General features: G+C 41.0%; 1 protein-coding gene and 1 long non-coding RNA gene across 2 annotated transcripts in view; one reads left to right on the top strand and one right to left on the bottom strand.

Moving 5' to 3' along the window:
- The window catches only part of ALG14 (ALG14 UDP-N-acetylglucosaminyltransferase subunit), a 79426-nt gene extending 54985 nt beyond the window's left edge, over positions 1-24441 (top strand). Inside the window, exon 4 of the mRNA XM_037499196.2 lies at positions 23542-24441. Within this exon, the coding sequence (XP_037355093.1) occupies positions 23542-23772 (231 nt within the window). The 3' untranslated portion in view covers positions 23773-24441. The remainder of the gene's footprint in view (positions 1-23541) is intronic.
- On the bottom strand, positions 1879-16693 carry LOC129145121 (uncharacterized). The gene is made up of 3 exons (XR_008550210.1): positions 16532-16693; positions 14330-14555; positions 1879-2912 (listed from the first exon to the last, which is right to left on the bottom strand). It is a non-coding gene; the product is annotated as an uncharacterized LOC129145121 (long non-coding RNA).
- Positions 24442-24736: the final 295 nt, after the last annotated feature.

Genomic DNA, 24736 nt, shown 5'->3' with positions numbered 1-24736 from the left:
ATTGACTGAAGCAGCATCGTGCTGGGCATGACTGCCCTTCTTCATGGGCTTTCTCAGTGCCCTCTTGGCAGTGGCCTCTGTTCCCCTTGTTCTTCCTTTGTACTTTTATCTCCCTGAGGTGCTTCCATGATTTCCCTTATATTTTAGTTCTTTTTTTTTTTGGTGTCTGTCTCCCTATAGTGATTCTCAACCCTTTCAACCTGATTATAACAAGTATTTTTCAACATACCCTTTTCTATCTTGAAATGAAGTGTGTAGTTAATAGAACCTACCTATGCCATCCATCATCCCAAATATGCAATATAATGCCCTGGTTGTAATAAGAAGGAAAAATTAAAAGAAAGTAATGTGTAATCAGTTTGTGAACATGTTTACAATAGCTCCACACCAGGAGACACAAATAGATGTGAAATGTGGACTCTCCATTTGAAGAAAGTTTCAAAAGAGGGAATGCTGGGTGAAATGAAGATAGATATCAGTTCATTTCATTAATTCACTCAATGAATAGTTGTTGAGCATCTGTTATGTACTAAGCTGTTGTAAGGGCTTAGGATGCATCAATTCACAAAGCAGACAATTATCCCAGCTGAGGACTCTTGCAGTGTAGACTAATGCAAGTGTATTGGTAACTCAAAAACTACAAGTGGGTTTGCTGCCACGATGTTATTTTCTTTTTCTTTCTTTTTCAATTTATCACTTTTTAAAAATATATACACCTAACATGAAATCTACCATTTTAGCATTTCTAAGTGTGCAGTTCTATGACATTTAGTATGTTCACATTGTGGTGCAACCATCACCAACTTCTATCTCCAGAACTTTCTCACCTCCCTCAACTCAGGATGTAATTTTCTTTAATGGTGAATAGTTTTTAACATATAAAGAAACTAAATATACTCTTCTCTCAACTTCCACAGTAGTTCTATTTGGGAAAATTAAACAATCATCTTTCTATGTAAAGCAGTATTAGATTATAAGCTCTTTTTTTTTTTTTTTTTTTTTTATGTGCATCCTCACTGTCCTAGTCAAAAAAGCTTTTAATCACATTAACTGCTTAGGTTTTCTAATAAAGTTTTTAAGCATTCTTTGTTACATATACAAAATACTTCATTACTATGTTTTTTTTTTTGTTTTTTTTTAAATATTAAATTTTATTTTTATATTCCCCCATACAATTGCAAACGCCCCATTCTGACCCCAATCCTTCCCCTCCCGCCCCCCACCCCCCAAAAAGTGTCTCTGGTTCATAGTTTTTTGTTGATTTTGATTTTCACTTTCTTATATTCATTTTCCTGGTCCCTTATTTAAGTTTTCTAGATTCCTGCTATGAGTGAGACCATCCGGTATTTTTCTTTTTCTTTTTGGCTTATTTCGCTGAGCATGATCCCTTCCAGTGCCATCCATGTTGCTGCAAATTGCATGTGTTTATCTTTTTTGAATGCTGAGTAATATTCCATGGTATATATGTACCACATCTTCTTGATCCAGTCATCTATTTTTGGGCATTTGGGTTGTTTCCAAAGCTTAGCTATTGTAAACAGTGCTGCTATAAACATAGGAGTGCAGGCTCTTTGGAATGGATGTTTCTGTGTCCTTTGGGTAAATACCTAGGAGTGGAATTGCTGGATCATATGGAAGCTCTATGTTTAGTAGGTCCAGAAATCTCCACATAGCTCTCCATAGTGGTTGGACCAGTTTGCACTCCCACCAACAGTGCACAAGAGTTCCTTTTTCTCCACATCCTCGCCAACATTTGTTGTTGCTAGTTTTTTTAATATGTGCCATTCTCACTGGTGTGAGATGGTATCTCATGGTAGTTTTGATTTGCATTTCCCTGATTACAAGTGATGTTGAACATTTTTTCATATGTCTGTTGGCCATTTGCATTTCCTCTTCAGAGAAGTTTCTTTTTAGCTCTTCTGCCCATTATAAGCTCAGATAATTAATTATAAATGGATTATCTCCTATATGTACATCTAGTGGGACATTTGAAAGTCAAGAGAGATAGAGACTAGGGCATTGTTGTGTTAAACAATCCCAAATATTGCAAAATGTCTGTTTTTGTGGCACCTGTCCACTAAGTGCAAGAAACATCCTCAGTCACTATAATAACCAGAAATGTTCCTATTAGTTCCTCTATACTTTGCCAGATTATATAGTATGTGAACTCCAGGAAGGCAAGACCCAGTTTTGTTCTGGTTTCACTTCCTTACAGCACGGGCTGAATGTTTGGTAAAATAGAGAATGAATTCCAGAGGATGTCTAGAAACTCATCTTTTCTGAGACTGAACTAAGGTATCATCTTCCTCTTCTCTTTCCCCAATCTGTCTTACCTCCTTGGTACTCAGTCTTCACAAACCATCTACAAAGCTATCAGGTATCAATTCACTCCTCCACTGTCCACATCCAGTTGGTCACTAGATTATATCACTCCTGTCTTAGAAACCTTTCCTAACTCTGGTATCCTCCATTTCCCCTGCTCCAACTCTCTTTATATCTTCACCCAGGCTACTGCAATACCTTTGTTTCCTGCCTCTGGGTTCCCTCTCTAGACAATTCACACACATACCAGACCCCCCATGCTTTGGTATGTGCAACTCCTTATACCTAGAGTAACTTTTTCGCCTAGAACAATCCCTTCTCATGCATCAAAGTCCAGCTTAGACTTATCTCAGGTCCTAGGTCCAAGACAGAATTACTCAATCTGTGTCTCTGTTCTTATCCTTGTTGTGGCATTTCTTGTATTAAACTTTATTTGTTCACATGCCTGTGGTCTCTGCCAGACTGAGATTCCTTAAGTAGAAGTTAATTGTGCAAACTTGAGAGTCTGTGGCTGGAGTTTGAATCCCACATGATTTAGGAATTTTGTGGTCTTGGGCCAAGTCCTTAATATGAAGCTCCAGTTTTCTGATCTGTACAATGGGGGTAATATAATGATTGATTATGAGTAATATTTACTAATTTAATAATAAATATTTTAAACAAAGCTTAAAATGCAACCAATTTCTGTATCCAGTATTTCATCAGAAGCATAATAGAGAAGATGCTTACTAATTCTAAATGAAGGAAGAACTGATGATATTGTCAAAATTTGAAATTTTATTATTACAAAAACAGATGTTGTATTTGGCCATTTAGCCAGGTTTGTCATGAATAAATTTATCCATGGGGAATATTCTTAAAAGAATGACCTAATTTTCCCCTCTAAGTTTTTTAGGTACATTAAAAAGAACATCCCTTCTAGCACAATAATGTAGAAAGCCGGCAGTGTATAAAATCCATGCCCACGGTCAAAAATTATGTGATTAAAACTCCTATGTTTGGGGGTTTTGACTCATATCTTTCCAAACAGGAAGTAGGGAGCAGGGCACCTTCTCTCATTAATCCAGGATGGTAAAGAACAGCAGGCACCACTGGTGATGTTGAACTTGTTGACTTAAATAAATTGAACCAAGCAATTTTTTGTTACATTATTAAATATAAGTGACTTTAAAGAATGAAGATTCAGGACTCAATTTTAAGCCTAGGTACAGCCTCTAGACAGCTCTGGAAAGCTGCCCTAATTCTGAGCTTCTCAATGAGGATTTTAGAGAGTCTGCAAGGAAAACATTTTACATTTTCAAGGATTTGGGCCGACAAAGTCTGGAGAGGTGGCGAGCTAATGTATCTATTTGATGTTGCCAGTGTATTGAGGAAACAAGGAGGGTTGTTAAAATTTACCTTATCTAGTTAGAACCTCATCTTCCCGGAATTGGGCGCATTAGCAGTGCCATTAGCCTTGAAGCCTATCTTTTTTAGCAACTACTGATTAGCTTGGAGGCAATTTTTTGTTGCTGATACAGCTTCTTTGCAAGGCCAGTTTAGCTGTGCCTTAGCTCTTTAACTTGCAATCCTTCATTGAGACCAGGGAAAGGGGTGCCCCTTCAATTTTTGATTTGAGTTCACAGATTAAACTCACAACCAGTCTACAGTTTTCTCACCTTCAATTAAAAATGTCTTACGTGCCTGTTTGCAATAGAAACGTCAGTCCTAAATTTTGAAAACTTCCATAGCTAATACTCTCCTAAATGTTTAAAGCCTGACATTTAATCACCATGAACTGGAGCGCTCTGATTTCACTGTTTGCAGCAAGTAAATGTCACTCTAAGCATTGTTGCTTTCACTCACACTTAGGCGCTTTCATCTGCAGTGGGGGCAGCGTGTCAGAGAATTCTTTGTGTGCCACTCTAGTGAGGGGAAAAAAGGACTAAGCCCTGCCTTTAAACAGAGTGAACAGAACTGCTTGGAAGGCAAAGAGGACTCTGTTTTTGTATGGTATTGGTGAACACACAATTCTGAGTTCTACCAGACACTCTTAGAAAGCAACTGTACTGGCCCTCTCAGAGGAGGGTCCCCGCTGAGCTCATAGAGTTGTCAGCCAAACAGCTCCCCCCTTTTTTGTGACTGGTAGGGGGCAGGGAAAGCAGAGCTAGTAGATGCTGTCATTACTTTAATTTCACTTTTGCCTGCAGGAGGAATCTGGTCATCTTCTGGTTCCCCAAACTGTTTTCACCCTGGGTGCTTTATTTCTTAGTTCCTGATGGCTCCTGGCACACAGGTCAGCTCTCACTTTTCATCATGTTGAATGAAATGGAAAATCAGTTTGTGGCTATTTTCATGGCAAGTGATTCACTCCACTTCTGTTACATCTCCCCTTTTTATTCTTTGTTTGAACATATTTGTATTTCCCACCTCCACAACCTTTTGTTCTCCTAGAAATGTTCACCTTTCCTTCCCCTGTCTCTTCACCATCCTCTCATCCCCTTAACCCCTATTGGGTCTTCATCCCCTTCTTGGCCCCCTGTCCCCTCACGCTGCCCCATTTCTGCACATCTTGCTTCCTGTCTGAATGCCTGCCCTTCTCTTCTTCCATCTGTTATAAGCACTGTCTCTCCACATCTTTCCAGTCCCTCCTCATATGCCTAAATGTGTTTTTAAACTCTGTCAATGTTGGCCTAAGATAGAGTGATAACAGGGAGATAGACTGAACTCAGTCCTAGTCACTGTTCTGGCAAATAGCTTGTCAGCAAAGTTCTTAGGCATACGTGTGTTTTTAAGGTCGTTAATATCTACACCAATCACTGTTTTCAGTTTCTTGTCACCCATAATGAACCCTGGCTTGAAGCTTGGAAATAGAACATTCCACAAGAAGCCACTGAAGTGGAATTTTAAAAAAGCCATGGGCTTTTCTGTCAGACATGGGGTAAAGTCTCTACACTGCTGCTTATTAGCTGTGTGGCCTTGGGCAAATTTATTCATTCATTTAACAAATATTTATTGAACATCTATTATATGCCTCATATTTGACTTTTAGGGGGTGTCTTCCCCTTTTATAGTTACAACCAATTGAGAAATAAGACTTGAAAATGAAATTATGAGATTTATCAACTGAGAGAGGTCGAGATTGAAAGATGTGGCCTATGTATGTGGCAGCAAATGGGTTTACTAGCACTTTTTCCCTAAGGTAGACCCCAGGCCTGTCTCTATTCTTCCCTATTCAGCACACAAGTCAGGATATAGAACAGACAATGCTGAACATGAACAAGCTGAAGAAAAAGAGAGTGTTAAAGCCTGGGGGGCTTGGCTAAGCTGATCCCCCTAATCTAATCTCCTGAACTTGGTGATCAAGATAAGCCACTCTGCCTCCCTAGAGAAGATAGAGCAGGTGAGAGTCCACTCCTGCCTCCTGCAGCCTGGAGGTTCCCTTCCCTCCAGCAGGAGGGTTGAGTAAACCATAGTAAGCAAAATAAATACTTTTAGTGTATTTCCTCATTTATGAAATATGGATAATCTTACTCACCTCTTAATATGATTATAAACACTAAAATGAAATAAGATACTACTTACAAGAAATATAAATACCTGTTAATGTCATTCTTCAATCAGGACCAGCCTGAAGTAGACTTGGCCATTCAGTGGGCATGTCTTCATTGCCCACGCTTTCTTTTTTCTTTCTAAACCCAATTGGACTATTTTTTCTCTTTCTTGCTTCTGTTTTTCAAAAAAGTGGGAATACTAGTCCTGAAGCTTTTGATTTCCAGTAAGCATGGGTTGAATTAAAACATACTGGCCAAATCTTGTCTAATCCTAGCTTATGTTATAAAACTCATTAATTTGGACAAAGAAAGCATCTGGAATAATAAAGTCTCCTTTAGAATTACAAAACTGGTTGGACCTGAAGGGTCACCAAAATACAATAAATAGGTTTTACTACTTGAGAAATGTATGTGCTGATTCCTCACATTTGTTGTTGTTATATTAACATGAATGAAACTCATGAGCTTCTCTGTTACCATAGAAAATAACTCAGGTGAGCCGTGAGACCACAAAGGTAAACAAAAGCAGAATACATATATTGAGTTTTAGGAAGTAATTTTTTTCTTTTTAAAAACACATTTAAGGACGTCCCTGGCTGTACAGGGGTTAAAAACACAGCGCCATCAAGCTATTGCCAGCCACTGCAACATGACTTCGATTCCCAGCCAGGGAGCTAACCCATGGCGCAGCAGACCTCTCTTTTCTCACCCACTGCTCCCCTCAGCAGTGTATTTCAGTAGATCTGCCTGTTCTGCTCCCCACTCTGTGAATCCCCTCACGCATACCCCCACACCTCTGGCCTACACCCCAGTTCTTGTATGCATAAATAAATAAATCTTTAAAAAAATAAAAACATGCTTAATAATACATTTGAGCTTTTTTCCCCAAAAAATATTACTAGGGATTCATTTATTGCATAATGTAAATAAATGTAGTAAGCTGAAATCAGTTTATTAAACATGTGTAAATTTTTTTTAAAGATTTATTTTATTTGTTTTATGCAAGAATCGGGGTACAGGCCAGATGCATGGGAGGTGAGAGGATTTACCAGAGGCAGAGCGGGAAACAGAACAGGCAGACTGACAAAATACACTGCTGAGGGGAGCAGCAGGCATGGCAGGAGAGGTCTGCCGTGCCATGTGGGACCCTCACCGGCCGGCAGGGATCAAACCCACATTGCAGATGCTGCGGACAGCTTCGCAGCACGGTGCTCAACTGCCTGCACCACCAGGGGAGGCCCAACATGTGTAAATTTTAAGACATCTGAAATATTCAGCTTTCCTATCGTTAAAACGCTTGTACAAACCAACTTTAAATTTTATGAAAACATAAATGACAAACACTATTCTTTTCCCAAATGATACTACCTTTTTCTCACTTAATCTTCTCTATTTAAAAGGTTTTTTTTTATATTATGGCGTTATATTTGTTTTAGGTGTACATCATTATAAATCAACATCTATACTTGTTCTATACTCCACTCAAAGTCTTAATTCCACCCTTCTACATATAGTTGACCCCTTTTACCTGATTTGCCCACCCTTCTTTCCTATCCCTTCTGGTAACCACTAGTTTGGTCTTATATTCTAATAGTTTGGGGTTTTTTTTATTTATTTATTTAGTTTATTGTTTGGGGGAAGAAATTTTAATTCAGGCTCTTTAGCCTTTGAGAGGAAGCCATTGATGATAAATGATGGAATGATCAGATTGGTGTTTTAGGAAAAAGTCATGTGACAGCACTATGCAGGATGAAAGGGAGGAGGAGGTGAAGCTGGGAAAGCAGGTCAGAGGCTCTGGCCAGCCAGGTGAGAGGGGAGATGGCTCACACAGGTAGTGAAGATCAAGAACTGAGCCCTGATTTGAGAGACTTGAGGAATTAGAATTGTCAGGATTTGGGTAAGAAGGGGAAAGGGAAAAATATGTCAGATAAGAGGGCTCTTCCTTTAGTTAAAGTTTCCCTTAAGTTAAAATAATATGATTTTGTATGGAGCCAGAAGCCCTTTCCTAGCAGCATTAGAGGGAAATACAGCCTGGAAAAGTGAGTTGCAGCCACAGGAGAGATAGACTTGGCCAGTAAGAGGGCTGGGCCAGTTCCCCCAGCTGCAGCCGGAGAGGGACTTCCCTGGCAGATGAAAGCTGCAGGGCATGTGGAAGACAGAGATTGGTCATCCACTGACTGAAAAGAAAGAAAGTAAAAAGAGAAGGAGTACGGAGGACAGAAAGAGAAATGAGTCAATGTCTGAGGGACACTGGGGGCTGCATGCTTTCAAGTTGCCAGGACATCATAGCTCCCCTGTCTCATGCGTCATCCAGTCCAACCGTTCAAGTAAAACACACGAAACCTTATTTCAGCTTTCTTACAAACAGATCTAACAAAAGTACATAATTAGACACTGAGCTGGTTGATGTTTTTATATTGTAAACTATATATTTTCTTAAGGTTTTTAAAGTCATGTTATTTTTTTGCCTTAAATTGCCTAGGATGGAGGGAATTCAATTCCTGGGATGGGCTCCCCCCTAGTAGTCTGTTTTTAGAAGATATTATAAAAATTTTTAGATTTCAAAGCCAGGATCTAAAACCAATGAACAAGAAAAGATTGGTGATACTTTTGCTCAGTGTAAGGAAGTGAAAAAGGAAGCAATTTTTATGACATTAGAACAGTTCCTAACAGTATTCTTTCACCCTCTTATATTATCTAAAGTTTTTATTGACAGGACCAATCAATCTGTGCCTCTCCTAGCAGAGTGTCACTGGCCATATCAGTGGTAAACATACCCTGTAGTTTTTCTGCGTGGGTGCATAAAACAATGAAAGAATATTTCCTATCTGTTTAAAGACTGAAGATTTCCCCTCCATTTCATAGGTTTTAAAGACTCAGTATTGGAGCAGGGAGTTTTTAACAAGTAGCATATTATGAAAGGTTTTTGTTCACATTAGCAGAGGTAATGTACAAAGCTATTGTTTTGTTTTATTTTAAGGTATCCTGTCATGTTCAGCTGACCCACACTGCTAGTGAATCAGCAGTTTCTGTCAGCTCCCCATGTAAGACTTTCATAGTGTACCTATTTTGTGAAAAGTACATGAAAGGAGTAGAATGCAGCACCTCATTTCTAGATTATAGGCTCCCTGATGACTGACTTATCTTCCTAGACCTCAGTGTCAAGGAAAATGCAAGGCACCCTTATAATACCTTATACATTCAATTTTGTTTAATCCCTACAACACCTCTGTGAGTTATCTGCCGATTTATCTCCATATTGTGAATAAGAAAACTGGGGCATAACAAAGAAAATGGACCTGTGCAAAATCTGATGCCTTGCTAAGTGGCAGAGTCAGGATTTGTACCCATTAGCCTGAACTACAGTCTGGTCATTGTCTATCCTGTGCTAGCTTGCTGCTCAGGTCGTAATGATTGAATTCGTGAATAATTTTCCTAATGAAGCCGTGCATATGAGCCAGCCAGGCGATGGGCTGGTGGTAGATACTGGAATTACAACATGGATTTTCAACCTAAAGTCAGGGTCAGTCACGTGTGAGTGTCTTACTTCAAATCCCCTCCAGTTCCTGTTGCCAACATTCCCCTCCACCAAAGGGAGCCTGCCTTTGTGTTTGGACTCAGCTCTCTGTTTCAAAGACTCAACTGCGGTGGGCCAGCGGGAAAGCTGAATGGGGTCGGACAGCCATGGGGATAGGAGTCAAGAGCAACAATGAGGGGGCGGCGGGAAGGCTGCATGCGCTTGCTCTCCCTGGAAACGCGCTGTCAGACTCAGGAAGTATGATTTAATCCTGGTTAAAATCATTCCACTTTATACTCCAGAAAGGACTGTCCCTCTAATAGAATTTTGCTTTCAGTCTTGCCCTGGGAAACCTTACCAGTAAATAACTTGGTGTATGTTGTTTGCCCTGTTAGTTCAAATACACAAAATAGGCATTTATTCTTCTGCTATCCACCTGCTTTTCCCTTAAAAAGCTCTCAAAAGAGGACCCAAGAAGCTGCTGCCCCCTTGGAAGATGCTGGACTGTGGCCCACAACGCCCTCAGTGAGGCTCGGGGGAGGAGAGGAGACTGTGATTTAGTCAAAAGAGTCACTGTTGGTCTTAAAAGAGCCACAGAGATGCCTTGCGGTTCCCACTTAAGCCCTAAGGCCCACTTGAGGTGTTTGTTGTGAGGTAGCCCTATACAGAGACTAAGAAAAATAACAGCAGCAAATATGCATCAGGGATCTGCTGAATGCTAAGTGCTTTGCAGACTTGACCTCGCTTTATCCTCACTATAACTCCTTGTGGGAAGCACTACTTGAATCCCCATTTTACAGATGAGGAAGAGAGGCAAAGAAAACTGAAGTAACTAGCCCAAGATCACACTACAGGTAGGACATGACGGAGTCAGCATTGCTCCCAGACCATCTGGCTGCAAAGTCCGTGTTCTCACTGCTCTCCTTTCCCTGGACCATCAATGCCTCAAATATCCCATTATGTTTATAATTAGACAGAAAATATTGTTTTTAGAAACAGGGGCTCCACATTGGAATTTAAAAACCTGGAGGCTTGGCTTAGAATCTCATCCTTAAATAAAATTTGACTTTTGGTCAGGCAGGATGTTGCCCAGATTATCTATTGGATTAAAACTTGTTGTCCCAGCCCATAAGACAGTCCCTGCAGGGGACTCACTGGTGCTACTGACAGACTGAGCTCCGCCTTCGAGGCGCTACTTTTCCAGCCCTGCCCTCCCCAGAGACTCAGGTCATAATGCCAAGCAGCACATAACAAACCACACCCTATGTCTACAGAGATGCTCCTTTAGTGCAGGCAGGTGGGACACCTTGGCAACTAATGTGACTTTGCTTGGCAAAGGATATGCTGCCTTGTCACGTGCCACTTACCCATTAATGACCTTTTCTGCCCTCCCACCCCTCAGTTGTCTTTCCTGCATCTTATCCTTACTCTCAGCTACTGTCAGGTAATCCTTTTGAGAGCATCTACAGACCATTAAAATGCTACCTCCTAGTCCTTCATATTGGACTCCTCCCAGGGATATTTGCTTTCTAAGAGATGGCTGTATGTGTAGCCAACAGAGGGAGGGCCATCCTGCTTGATATCCTCGTTTTCTGGCAGTTCTCTCTGCTGTTGGGAACCACAGGCTCACTGAAAAGTCTCTCCAGATGAGGTCAGCTGGATTACTTGTTCCCAAAGTAGTTTTGAGCTGGATGAGGGAGAGAGAGAAGGAATGACCTTGGATGAGTCACCAGTACTCACATCTCCTCCTCCCTGCCTCGTCTCCCTTAGTGCACACAGACCTCTTTTGCAGGTGCAGATGGGGTGTCACTTCTGAAGATTACCAGCCCCTTTCTGTAGCACAGGTTTCCAAGCTCTACTTTGCACTAGAACCACTTGTGAGTTCAAAATGCAAATTCCTGGGCCCTGGAATTAGAGAGTCTGATTTGGAAAGAATCTATACTTTCGACAATTACCTCCAGGTTAATGTGACGTGAAGACCAGAGAAACACTATCATAGAGTTCTTTCTTTAGTTACCTGTTGAAAGGCTTTTCTCTCTCAATGAAACTGGATAAACTCATTGCTTCCCTCGAGTCCTATCAGTGTCCTTTCTTCTGAGTCTATAATAGGAGGGAGTCATTAGTGCTGCCAGCATACCTAACAGAACTCAACAAAGCACAACGTCAATAAAAGCCCTGATTTTATTCTGCTTCTGCAGGTTACTGATGGAGGCAGGTGCACCATTGCTGGGAATTTGATAAATGTGTGGACAATGAAAGGAAAACAGTGTTTGAATGCCTGAGTGCACAGCGCGAAGTGTGTGCTTCTTGGAGAACCTTGACAGCTTGTTCAAGGTGTGGAATCTGAGCTGGGCTTCACAGAACCATATTCTTTTTTATTTTATTTTTTGCATAGAAGAACTGGGTAGTAGGCCAGAGGTGTGTGTGGAGGGGGGAGGTGAGAGGATTCACCAGAGACAGAGTGGAGAGCAGAACAGGCGGATTTACTGAAATACACTGCTAAGGGGAACAGAGGGCAAGACAGGAGAGGTCTGCTGCGCCATGTGGGTCACCTCCCTGGCTGAGGATAGAACTCAGGCAATAGCAGTGATAGAGCTGAGACTTAACCTGTAGGCTACCAGGGATGCCTAGAACCATGCTCTTTAACCACAACAAGCTAGTGCTACTTACTGTGTATCAATTTGTTGAAATTTATTTTCTTGTTTCTGTTTCATTGTCTTGTCTTCAAGTATACATGTCTTTCTGTTGCACACACACACACACACACATACACACACCACACACATACTCTACCTGAGCCTTATAAACAAGTGTTCTTAAGTAAATTTTGGCTTAGAATTAAGGAATCAGGGAAAATTCTTAAGCCTATATTATACTGCAAAAATCACCTTCATAAATTATCTCAGGAAAGCTGCTGACTCAGGAAAGGTCTGCAAGATAGACATTTTATACATATTTACTTGTTAAAAAATCAAAACAGGGTGGGATCATGAAGAAAATATCATTTACCTACTTGAGAGAGGGCCTTGACAGAAGCAGGAGTTATGTAATTGCTTTGAATTCAAGCCAGTTCTTCCTGTTTGGAGAGGATACTCCCTTTTCTTTTGAAAATATTAACTTATTTTATCTGCTGAAAAGCTTCCCTAATTTATCTTAGTCGAATGGCATCTTACAATCTGCCACTGTTCTCTGTTAGAGCTTTAAAGTACTAATAACAATTGCTAGAATTGCCCCTTTAAGGAAATTCCCTGTGTTATTCTGGCCTTGGAGCCAGGTTTGCCTTCAACCCCTTCCAACTAATGCTGGATCTGGATGGCAAGTGCAGGACAGACCCAGACCGGGATGGTGGACAGGAGAACCTCAGACTTGTTTTCTCAACGCTGGATTTATCTCACCTAAACACTAAGTAGCTCTGTGATCTTACATAGGTCATATAGTTTCTCTGTGCTTTCATCGCCTTCTCTGAAAAATGAGAATAAGGATACATCTCAGAGAGCTAGTGTGAGGTTTATGTGAGGTAATGATACAAAATTCTCCTGTGCCTGGTAGGTAGTAGGTGCCCTATAAATGCCAAAGTCTTTCCCAAATTGAATAAAAGAATCCTAGAAGCTGCATCTAGCTCTAGCAATCTGTATTTTGGGGGGAGCCATTTGGTACAGAGGTAGGAAAAAGTACTGGGTTATTAGGATTCAGAGACCTTCATGAAAACATTTCAGAGGGTTGAAAATACAATGAAAACCAAAAAAAAAAAAAAAAACCGACCAAGAAGGCAGGAAATCGTCACCTTGACCATTTGGTCCAGAGAACAGGAAAACTGAAAGATTTAATTTCCTCAACTAAAAGTCAAAGCAGCCAGGAAGATTAGGAAAACAATCCTGGGTTGGCCTCACCATGATCTTTGACCATGATGCAGTGCAGGCTTGGCTTTACTATTCAGGCAAAAAAAAAAAAAAAAAAAGGGAGGGGGGATTTCCTTAAGTTTTAATTTTATCAAAGTATTTTTTAAGAAGAGACATCAGGGCAAGGGAATGAAGAGCCAACCCATTGTGGGCACTGGCATCCTCTGAGTTCTTTTGCTTATTATGTGCTAGTAGTCAGAGGAGCAGCTCTCAACAAGTATGAAGTGCCCCAGCTGGGGACACCTTTGGGTCTGTAGCAGCTTGGAGCTGCAGTGGGGAGTCCCTGAGCTGTGGAAGAGACTTTGGAGTCTGATGTCATGGGTCTGTGCCACCTATGTTGGGAACACCCCTGTAGCTCAGACCAAACCCAACAAATCAGGATGTGCATATAAAGTTGGGAAATCTGTTTCCCCTACAAGGACACAGTAGGCATCTCTGGTTTTATTTATTTATTTTTTAAGCTTTATTTATTCATTTATACAAGCACTAGGTACAGTCAGAAGCACAGGAGGGCGAGAGAATTCACCAGAGTCAGAGCAGAGAGCAGAGTAGGCAGACTGACGAAGTACACTGCTGAGGGGAGCAGCGGGCGGCAGGAGAGGTCTGCGCACCATGTGGGACCCTCACCCAGGCTGCCGGGGATCGAACTGGCACTGCAGCGGCTGCGGGCAGCTTCACAACCCAGCGCTCAACCGCTGTGCCACCAGGGAGGCCCACCTCTGGTTTTAAAATGAAAAGGCTGGGCCTCCCCAGTGGCGCAGAAGTTGAACACTGGGCTGCGAAGCTTCCCGCAGCCTCTGCAGCGCCAGTTCGATACCCGGCTGCTTGTGAGGATCCCACATGGTGCACAGACCTCTCCTGCCGAGTCCACTGCTCCCCTCAGCAGTGTACTTCATCAGTCTGCCTGTTCTGTTCCCCGCTCTGGCTCTGGTGAATTCTCTCACCCTCCCAGGCTTCTGACTGTACTCAGTGCTTGTATAAATAAATAAATAAATCTTTTAAAAAATAAATAAAATGAAAAGGCCAGACTTATCCCTCGTGTCATCAGGCTTATTTACCTTGTGATGGTCACTGGCTTTCAAGGCCCATTGGCCATAGGCTGAGAAGTACACTACAGGGACACTGTCCATCCAGAGCAGGGAAGTTCAGGATCCTTCAGTCATCCTCCATGTATGAAAATCCAGAAAATACCACTTCTGATAATCAGGCTCCTCCTATCTTTTTTTTTTTTTTTTTTAAACATCAGCATCACTTGAAGAGGATCAGGCAAGGCTCAAAATATGGCTAGAAGGCAAAGAGAACAAAATGGATGTTTAGCTACTCTTAAAATGTACCCTCTGAAGAGAGGAATAATGATGTCAGGTCATATTATGTTACCCTAACTGGCAGAGTAAACAACAAATACAGTAAGTACTCTTAAAAGTTTGAAAAATACCACAGTATACGGCTTTAATTTGGGGTGAATTCTATTAATAGCTCTCACTGAATTTTTACCGTGGGCCAAGCCCTATGTTATATGTGTCGCACATATTTCTTATTTAACCTCCACAGCGACAGTTTCCCCCATGTTAACGTTTGTTTCTGGTTGTATTACCGTTCCCCATCCCTAATTTTCTCTACTGAACCCCCCCTACAAAATTCTATAAAGAATACAAATAGGGCCTCCCTGGTGGCGCAGGCAGTTGAGCGCATTGCTGTGAAGCTGTCCGCCGCCTCTGCAGTGCCGGTTCGATCCCCACTGGCCTCAGAGCAACCCACATGGTGAGCAGACCTCTCCTGTCTCGCCCGCTGCTCCCCTCAGCATTGTATTTCGTCAGTCTGCCTGTTCTGTTCCCAGCTCTGTCTCTAGTGAGTCCTCTCACCCTCCCGCGCATCTGGACTGTACCCCAGCTCTTGTATAAATAAAAAATAAATCTTTAAAAAAAAAAGAAAGAATACAGATAAGCCACCTTCCAAAAGGACCATCAGAAGCAGTTTCATCTTACCCTGCATCTTTGTTTACCTTGTTTACAAGAAGTTCAAGTCCCTGATACACAGTTTGAGCTGTATGTATCAGCTGTGTTCAGTTATAATCTGTCCTAAGCTCCCACCCTCTCTAACCTCACAAACTCTTTCATTGGCCCTTGGTAACTCATAGTTTGTCTACAAAATCTACATCATCCTTTATCCTGCCTCTTTCTCTAAGTGATATATGTTTTTCCCCTAATCCTGTACCACTTCATCCGATATATACTCACAAGTCACCTCCTTCCACATCTTCTTTAACCTCCATTTCTCCCCACTCCTTTTTTCTGCTGTGTATTATGTATTCATATGTGTAGCTTGTTTTCTGTTTACCTACTGGAGTATACACTTTTCAAGGGTGGAAATTTTTGTTCACTAATACATCCATAATGCCCAGAACAGTACCCGGCATATTATCCTTTCTCAATAAACATTTATTGAATGAGTGAATTCATGAATGAGGTAACAAAGACATGAAATGGAAAAGTAAGTTGACTCTGATCACATTGCTTTTAATCAGCCAATTCAGGTCTGTGTGATTGCAAAACCCTGGCACCTAAGCACCATGTTATTCAGCCTCAATGGCTTATGTGAATGCAGAATGAGCAAGACTATTCTGGCCAAACTCGAGTAATCCATAGTGGGGTGTCAGTATAGGAATGTCAGTTTAGGGATGTCAGTATAGAGAATTTATCAGAATTTTGGCAGAATCTTAAAGGATCATAGTTTGCTGTGCTTCTCAGTTATTTATTTAATTGTATAGTTATCAAAGAGGTTAATTACTTGTGGTATGGTTTAAAAAGATGAAAGCTATGCCAGGGTAAAGAGAAGTAAGGGAAGTGGACTAGATGAATTTAGTTTCACCAAACAGACTCTGCAAAAAGGATTTGAGTGTAAAGAATTTATTTGGAAAGTCAGCTGGACTGTGGTATGTTCATACAGTGAAGCAACTGGTTGGTGCCTATCAAGAAACTTGTGATGAAAGTTAATGTAATTGGAAAAGTAGAGCTTAAAATGCATATGTACACAATGATGACAACTTTAAACTCTGGGGTGTGCTAACAATAGACGAGATCTTGATGCTCATCATTGGTGATTCAAGTGTTAGGATTTATGTGGTTATTTCATGTTGGTCTTGAATATTTGCATGTTTCTGTTTAACTGTTACTACTTGGATGACTAAATACACAATGATCAATTTATTAAAGAAGATGGATGATTAAATATATAAATAAAAAAGAAGAAATATAGTGTACCAGAATGTGAGCCAGGCGAATGTGTCATCCCATCTGCCGCACATCCTCTTCCTTCCTGTTGTCTGTCTCCACTGATCACGGGCACCCAGCACTGCCTGTCATCCGACCCTCTGCCTGTAACCCCAGCATGTTGTGGGCCACCAACCCTCCAACTGCCTTTGCCCCCTGATTACTCTCAGATGCTTCTCTCTCCAGTTTTCTGAGGCTTTCCCCCTCTGCTCTTGCGCTCCTCCTCCTGGCTGAGGCCGTCTGCGTTATCCCTTCCATATGCTGCAGCACTCACCCGGCTCTTTTGGCTGCATAGTCCTCCTCCGTGTTTCACTTTGTCTGCTTCCTGCCCAGTGCTCCTAGCCCTGCCTGCGGAAATCCTATGACTGTTCTGACGTCATCCATTCCTTTCTAACTCTGCACTTACTGCTCTCAAAGTCTTTATTCTTCCCATACCAGGCAGGGTTCTTGGTAACAAACCATAGAAATCCACTCTGCTGGCTGAAACAGTAAAAGAATTTAATGAAAGGCTGTTGAGAGCTCTCAGGACTACCAGGAAAGCTAATGAAGAAGGATTAGAAAACACAGACAAAGGGAGAGCTGAGCACTAGAATCATCGCCAAAATTCCATGGTCACAGAACTAAGGGGTGTGGGGGGTTGCTGCTGCTACTATTGCAGCACAGTGCACCCTGCAGCCGACGCCGCTGGTGCTGGATGCTGGATTCTGCCAATGGTGCATTTGCCACCAGGATAGGTTTTCCTCTGGCCTTGCTTCTTTGTACCACTAGCTGCTGGTCAGATCTAGACAGAGACCCTGGCTGGCACCTTGCCCATATGCAGCTGCAAAGTGGTCCAGACAGGAGTGTCTCCCTTCTGCCATGAGATGGGCTCTGGCTCCTGCCACAATTCACACAGTTGGGAAATGGCTCACACAGAGTCCAGGTGAGAACCAAAAAACAAAAGGCCACATGGCCCGACCCCATCCATGGCCATTATTTTATTTAACTTTCTACAACTTCCTTTAGTCCTTGAAGCTGTTGCTTCTAACCCCTCACTCAGCAAGAACTCTGGAACATAGCTCAAGGCAAAGTTAAAACCTTACAGATTTATATACAAAGATGTTCACAGCAGCATGAGATAGCAACAAAAAAAAAATTCTGACAGTAATGGAAAGTTAGACGAACTATGAGATATCTTCAGGATTAACAGCAGTTATTAAAAAATAATGGGTTTTTAAACGCTTTCACAAAATACAATGTGCGTATGAAGACACTGGAAGAGAGTACACCACAGTGTTAACTGGTAGATAGGATTAGAACGCCCCTTCTCGGGCCTCCCTGGTGGCGCAAGGGGTTGGGACGCAACCTATGAAGCTGTCCGCAGCCACTGCAGCATAAGTTCGATTCCCCAGCCAGCCAGGGATTTGACCCACATGACACAGCAGACCTCTCCTGCCTCGCCCGCTGCTCCCCTCAGCAGTGTATTTCATCAGTCTGCCTGTTCTGTTCCCCGCTCTGTCTCTGATAAATCCTCTCACCCCCCACATCTCTGGCCTGTACCCCAGCTCTTGTATGCATAAATAAATAAATCCTAAACAAAAAAAAGAACGCCCCTTCTCTTCGTTAGGGCATTTCTGTAGTTTTGGCATTGAGCTGAAGAGTTAATGTTTAAAATAAAATCCATTGAAAACAAACATCAGTGCCATTTTTATCCTTTGTCTTGCTCTCAGAAAGGACAGTTTTTCCCAAGCCAACCTCAAACTAAGTTCTCTAACTGCTACATTTTTCTCTCGTGTTGAAAGAACGCCTCCTGTCCCATATAATAGTTCCTCCTTCGCCACCTGTTTGTTCCCACTGACCTCTGTATTCACATATTCAATTCTGTAAACCCTTTTTTCCCCAGCCCTGCTTATTAGCTCAGCCGACTCCTACTTGAGCTCCTCTCTCCCACGTGCTCACTCCTCTCTGTATTTATCCCAAAATATCTCTGAAATAGTCCTCTCTGAGGCTGCCATTACTTTTCTCTTAGACAAATCTAAAGCTCTCTTTTCAACCTATACCCTTGTAGCATTGATGGCTGCACGAAACTATTGATTGTTTCATCTTGTTGGCACACTTCTAACATAGGCTTGGTCTGGTAGATGGGATTTTTCTTATTTCTCTAAAATAAGAGGGTGTGTTTTTCAGTACCTTAACTGACTTCGCTTGCTGCTAATCCTTGCAATCAAGCTATTCTTCCTGTGTCTCCTGCTCCTGCACCTCAGTGTTTGCTCCCTTCCTAATCATCCGGCTTACCATCTGCATAGTGGTGCCTGAAATGAAAGCATTGATTTTGGCAGACCTTTGCCCTCCATGTGGGCTGCCGGCCTACACCAGCTCAGCTTCCACAGCTGGCCCCAGTTCTCCAGCTTCATGGCCTAGAAGCTCAATCAGACCCCTACGCTGTGCTCCCGTGTTCATGAATCCTCTTTAGTCACCACTTTCACCAGCAAGAGACTGTCCAAATATCTAATTTTCAGCCAGTGCCTCAGACTCTGACTCTGCTTCTCTGCCTGTCTCCTGGATTGCAGCCTCACTGGGCTCTCCATCTGGCTTGCAGCCTCACCTGCACATGGACTCCTATATCCCCCTCAACTTCATGGCTGAAGTCTTTGACCTTTAACCAACCCAAGAACGCCAAGGTGTTGGCCTATATTCTGTGTATGGCATTCTTACTAGACTAGGAGTTGAAACTACCCAAAGTTAAATATGTCTTTTCATATGTCATTTCATAAATATGTCTTTTCATATGTCATATCATGTGCTGATATGATGTTTCAGCCAATAGCACTTGCCCTGTGGTGACACAAATGTGCAGAATAACAATCCTCTTCTAAGTTTTCTTGATCCTTGACTTGACTCATCTACCTTCATGACTTCATATTTATACTACCACCGACCTCTTTCTGCTTTCTAGACCCTTACTTTAGTTTATCTCTTGAATTTCCTACTCTCAGAGTTTATTTATTGATTTGTTGTTTCTTCCAGCAGGCACATATTAAATACCTACCAGTTGGCACTGCAGATGGTCAGAGGCTAGTCAGGGAGTTAGACAAAATAAAAAGCTATTCCAGTTAGATGCATGTTAATGCTAGTGACAGAAGTCCTGATTCAAACTGGCTTAAGTGAAAATGGAATGTATTCACTCATATACCTGGCAAGTCTCGGAGCAGATCTGGTTTCCTTCAGACACAGCTGGATTCGTGGATCTTAAATGCTACCTTTGGGATCTGGCCTGTCTTCCTCTTTCAGCTGCGCTCTGCTCCATGTTGGGATGGCTTCATTCTCAAGGGCTCTAAGATATGACAAGACAGATGTTAACAGTGCCAGGTCCATATCCTCTGAGATTCCGACACAGTAGAAAAAGAGCAGCCCCTCTCAGCCCTAACAAAAGTTCCACTATGTCTTGTGGTTTCTCACTGGATTATGTGCTCTTCCCTGAACAAAGACCTGTGCCAGGGAATTTGATGCTGTGATTGGCCAGACTAGAATTATATCTCCTCTTCTTATAGCTGGGGATAGAGTCAGCTCTACTCCACCCCTTAAATTGACAACAAGCAACACGAAAGTTCCCCTGAGGAAAAAGTGACAAGTTTGGGATGGTAAAAAATGGCAATAATTTTAAAAGCTCTCAGTGACAGTCATTATGGCAGCCAAGTCCCTGGGTGTTTCTGATAAGCGTGTTTAGATAGTTACAAACAGGGTCAAGTCTGACAAAGGAAGCATTTGACTATATACAATAGACAAAAGATTCCCTCCTCCCTTACCTCCTCATTCCTTTCTGTCAGCAAAATTTAGTGAGTGCCTATTTTGTACCAGGTACAGAGCATAGAGTATACTAGAAGCTGGTCCTGCCCAGAAGACAAGGTAGTGAGGAAGAGGGATCAGGGCCATGGACCCATGCTGCTTGAGATTTTCTATTTTAAGGGATAGAGATGGGAAGAATGCTTTAACCATTATTTTTACAAAGTTGAAAAGACAGCTCCAAGTATTATATGTATGTCATCTTTGCCGAGATCACCTCAATATTTTCTGTTTTGTTCAGTGCTTGGAATAAGTCTCTCTGGTATGCCTCCTTAAGTAGTGGAAGTGCCATAATCCACAGTTTTTAAATGTTTTGCCAAGGCTGCTATAAAAGTCAGGGTTAATAAAACCTATGCTTAATTAAAATTGGATTTTCTGAGCCTGATTTTTCCTTGAGATTAGTTTGCTTTTTTTTTAATATTTGGTTTATGGTTTTATTTTGCCTATGACTTTCTGTAGTAAGATGCCTCAAGATACAGAAATACAACAGAGATAATAAACAAATTCCCTTTAATTTCTACTTTTACCTTAACAGTCTCTGCTTCTGGTCTGTGTCAGGTTAATGTATCTCCCACCAATGCCCTGTCATCTCCCCTTCTGTAGACGGCCATCTCCAGCAGTATACTCACAGCTTACAGAGAGAGGACCGACCACATATTGAAATGAAGACATGGGCTTAGACATTTTTGTAAAGGCAATAAATGTGAAAATATTTTTGTGACATTCAAGATCCAAGAAGTAAGCAACACGTTCTTTTTAATCTGTGGGTTATGTTTTGTTCTGTACTAGAGAAAAACAGATTGAGAACAGCAACACAAATAATCCAGTTTTGGGGAATACATTAATACAGTGGTTTTCAGCTGGAGACAGTGGGCAATGTCTGGAGATTGTCTTGTCTCTTGCAATCTTGTGGCAGCAGGGGATGCCACTGAACATGCTGGAGGGCAAAGGACAGGCCCCAAAATGAAAAGCTGTCTGGTACAAAATGTAAATGCCACTCTTGAGAACCCTTGCATTCATAGGATTTTTAGAATTCTGAACTCTGAAAGGATTCAGAGCGAGCTTGTAATTTAGGCTGATGACAAAACTAGAGGCAATTTAGTCATTGAATTATATAATCCTGGAGCTAAAAGGCAAAGTCATTTAGTCCAGTCTCCGGGTTTTCTGCGTTGGTAATAGTCACAGGAAAAAAGTGACCGGAAGTCACAGAACACCTCCACCTCCTAAACCTGGGATTGAGCCCCCTTGCTTTCTCTGTACTGTTTCCTATTCTGCAAAAAAGAGATAATAAAACTCCGATGATTACTGTGAGAATTAATTAAAATAGTAGATGAGAAATAGTTGGTACCATATCTGTCCTTGCTGTTAATAAATGGTGGTGAGGGCCGAAATGGTGATGATTGTGGCTGTTGTTGCCTGTGGTCACTGAGCTAATTCCCAGGTTGTTTACCCCTCTGCTGACTCTCAGTCCCATTGTCTTTCTACTACCCTGTGTTGAGAATCTGTGAAGAAAGGTTATAAGGGCAACTCAAGGGAGATTAAAGAAGAACATCTGGAGAGCAGCTTAAAAGTGGTAATGCAAGACAAAGTTTGAACAAATGTTTTCCACAAAAGGCAGGGAGTTAGAATTGTAGGTAGGAGTTTTAAGCCAGATACAAAAGAGACTGACTCCTTCCTGAAACAGACTACTTTCTCTCTTCCCAAAGTTCTATGGGTGATGTGCCAGGTGATCTCACCTCCAGGATGGACAGAGCCTGCATTCACATGAGTATTATTGGACCCTAAGAGATTTGACTTTGAAATATCGGAATGGTGAACAGTATATCTGGGGACTCTTTCAACTTTTAAGCTTTTGTGATGTTTAATACATTTATGGCCGTTGTGCTGGAAAAATCACATGACGTTGTAGATCATGCCCAGTAGACATGTAGACAGCCACGAATCTCCTATATTATGATTTATGGAGTAAAAAGTACTTCATTAGGTTAAACTAATTCAGGCGACATGAGCATGTGATTAAGATGTTGTCTAAAATGCCTTTTCCCTGTGAAAATACTAATAAATTATCTTACCAACAATTCTGTGAAATAGGTTTGGTTTCATTTTCTTAAAAGACTTAAAAAAAATCCTTTTTGGTTGTTGTGTGAGTTGAATTTTTATTTCTCTTGTTAGGTTCACCAACTAAATTATTTTTTTGTTTTTTCTTAGCTGAGACATAATTAACCTATAACATGTGTAAGTCTGAGATATACAAGGTGTTGGGCTTGATGTGTTTGTATATTGCAATATGATTACTACAGTAACATTAGCTAACACCTTTATCATAGCACATTATTATTTCTTTTTTTGTGCAAAGAATAAGATCTAGTCTCTTAGCAACATTGAAGTTTACAATACAGTTTTGTTGGTTTAATCGCTGTACTGTGTATTAGTGCTCCAGTAACTACCTACTCATTGCAAGTTTGTCCCTTCAAACAGCATCTCCTCAATTCCCCCACCCCCAATCAAATAAATTGTTTTTAACCAATGACTTTCTATAAAAATTAGCAGAATTCAAAAGCATGAACACTCTGGGTTATAAGCTTAGGTTAAATTCTCTTGAAAGAAAATCTCATTCATTTAATAGCCTTCTCTCATCTACCCGACTTGTTGGCTTGAACTACTAAAATTATTCTACATAATTAGTATTTTAAAGTCATTTTCTCCTGCATTTTAACATGCTGGTGTTCCAACTAGTGTAAAGATTATTTTTAAAAATCAATGAGAACAAGTTTGTACCTGTGAAAACAGTGAATCATAAGTGATTTTGTTTGTTTCCTATTTATATGTGTGATATTTGAAATGCACAAAGCAGTTGGAGAAGAACAGCGGCAGCTGGAGAGCACTCAGGGCCAATCTAGACCCCTCCTGTAGCACACGCAGAGGCCACAAGGGCGGAGAGGTTAAGTGATTTGCCCCAGTCTCACACGGGTTGGTAGCTGGAGAACCAACAACCAACCACACAGCCCTGCCTGGCCCTATGTGTGTGCTCGTTAATTGCTGGATCTTGACAAGGAACAATTTAAGTTTTGGAATAATTCAAAATCTTCTCTAAAGTTTGACTGTTTTCAATTTTAAATGATTCATTTACATTAGTATTCTGTATTTTAACTTGACCTTCAACTTTTTTTTTTTTTAAGGTATTGTGTAACGGACCAGGAACATGTGTTCCTATCTGTATCTCTGCTCTTCTCCTTGGGATACTCGGAATAAAGAAAGTGATCATTGTCTATGTCGAAAGCATCTGCCGAGTAGAAAATTTATCCCTGTCTGGAAAGATTCTATTTCACCTCTCCGATTACTTCGTTGTTCAGTGGCCAACACTTAAGGAGAAATATCCCAAATCTGTGTACCTTGGGAGACTTGTCTGACAAATGACAACTTGTAGTCAACAATATTATAATAGGCCGGGGATGGGCCTATTATACATGTTAATTGTGTAAAGACTTTTGAACGTCCTGAGAAATTTTGGTGGTCAAAAGTAAAAAATGTGTAAATAATTCAGTGAAGAAAAAGGTTGCTCTTATAAAACAGGCACTAATAAACTTTTAAGTATTTGTGTCTCTGTGCACCAACTTTCTTTTCTATATAAAAGTATCTATCACTCCCGCATCTTATCTTCTGACTTGTTTTAGTGATGTGTTTTCTAGAACCACAAATAGAATTTGTATGGCTAATAACATTTCCTATTCAACAGCTTATTTTTTTTCCAAAGCATTCTTCATTGTCAAAAGGAAAGAAAAAGAAAGGGATTTCTTAGTTTTTGTTCAGCTACAACAGGCTTTATTTCCTGTATGGCAGCAGTGAAGTCCCTGGTGAATCCAGCATAAAGAAAACACTTCTATTAGCTTGAATTCATGACAGTTTGCACTCCACAGAATTCTAGAACCATAAACATAAACCATTATTTTTATTTTGCTCTTCAGTCTTACTTTGTGAGTAGTTGACCTCAATCCAGAATACCTTTTAAAAAACTGTTGTTTAATTGTTCAAATTAAAAGGTGACCATTGTCATAGTAATAAAAATAGATTCTGTTTATCTGGAATCCAAAGTCTCAAAATGCTTTTTTAAATGTTTTAGTAAATTCATGTTTGTAGTTCTTTGATATTTTGAGATGTTTAGGCTCAACAGAGTAAATACTTACTAATCATTCATATAGTGCTTGCTATATGGCAGGTGTTTCAAAATGCTTTTCAAATGTTTATTTAATCCTAAAAACAGCTCAATGATGTGAGGACTCTTCTTACCCCTATTTAAAAATGGTATGTCCAGAATCACATGACTAGTAAGTGGCAAAACCTGGATTGAGAGCAAAGCCTGTTTTGTGGGTATGT

Source organism: Talpa occidentalis, unplaced genomic scaffold (assembly GCF_014898055.3).
Source record: "Talpa occidentalis isolate TD23 unplaced genomic scaffold, MPIMG_talOcc4v2.1 talOcc4.9, whole genome shotgun sequence".
Lineage (NCBI taxonomy): Eukaryota > Metazoa > Chordata > Mammalia > Eulipotyphla > Talpidae > Talpa > Talpa occidentalis.
This window is presented reverse-complemented; position numbering and strand designations above follow the sequence as displayed.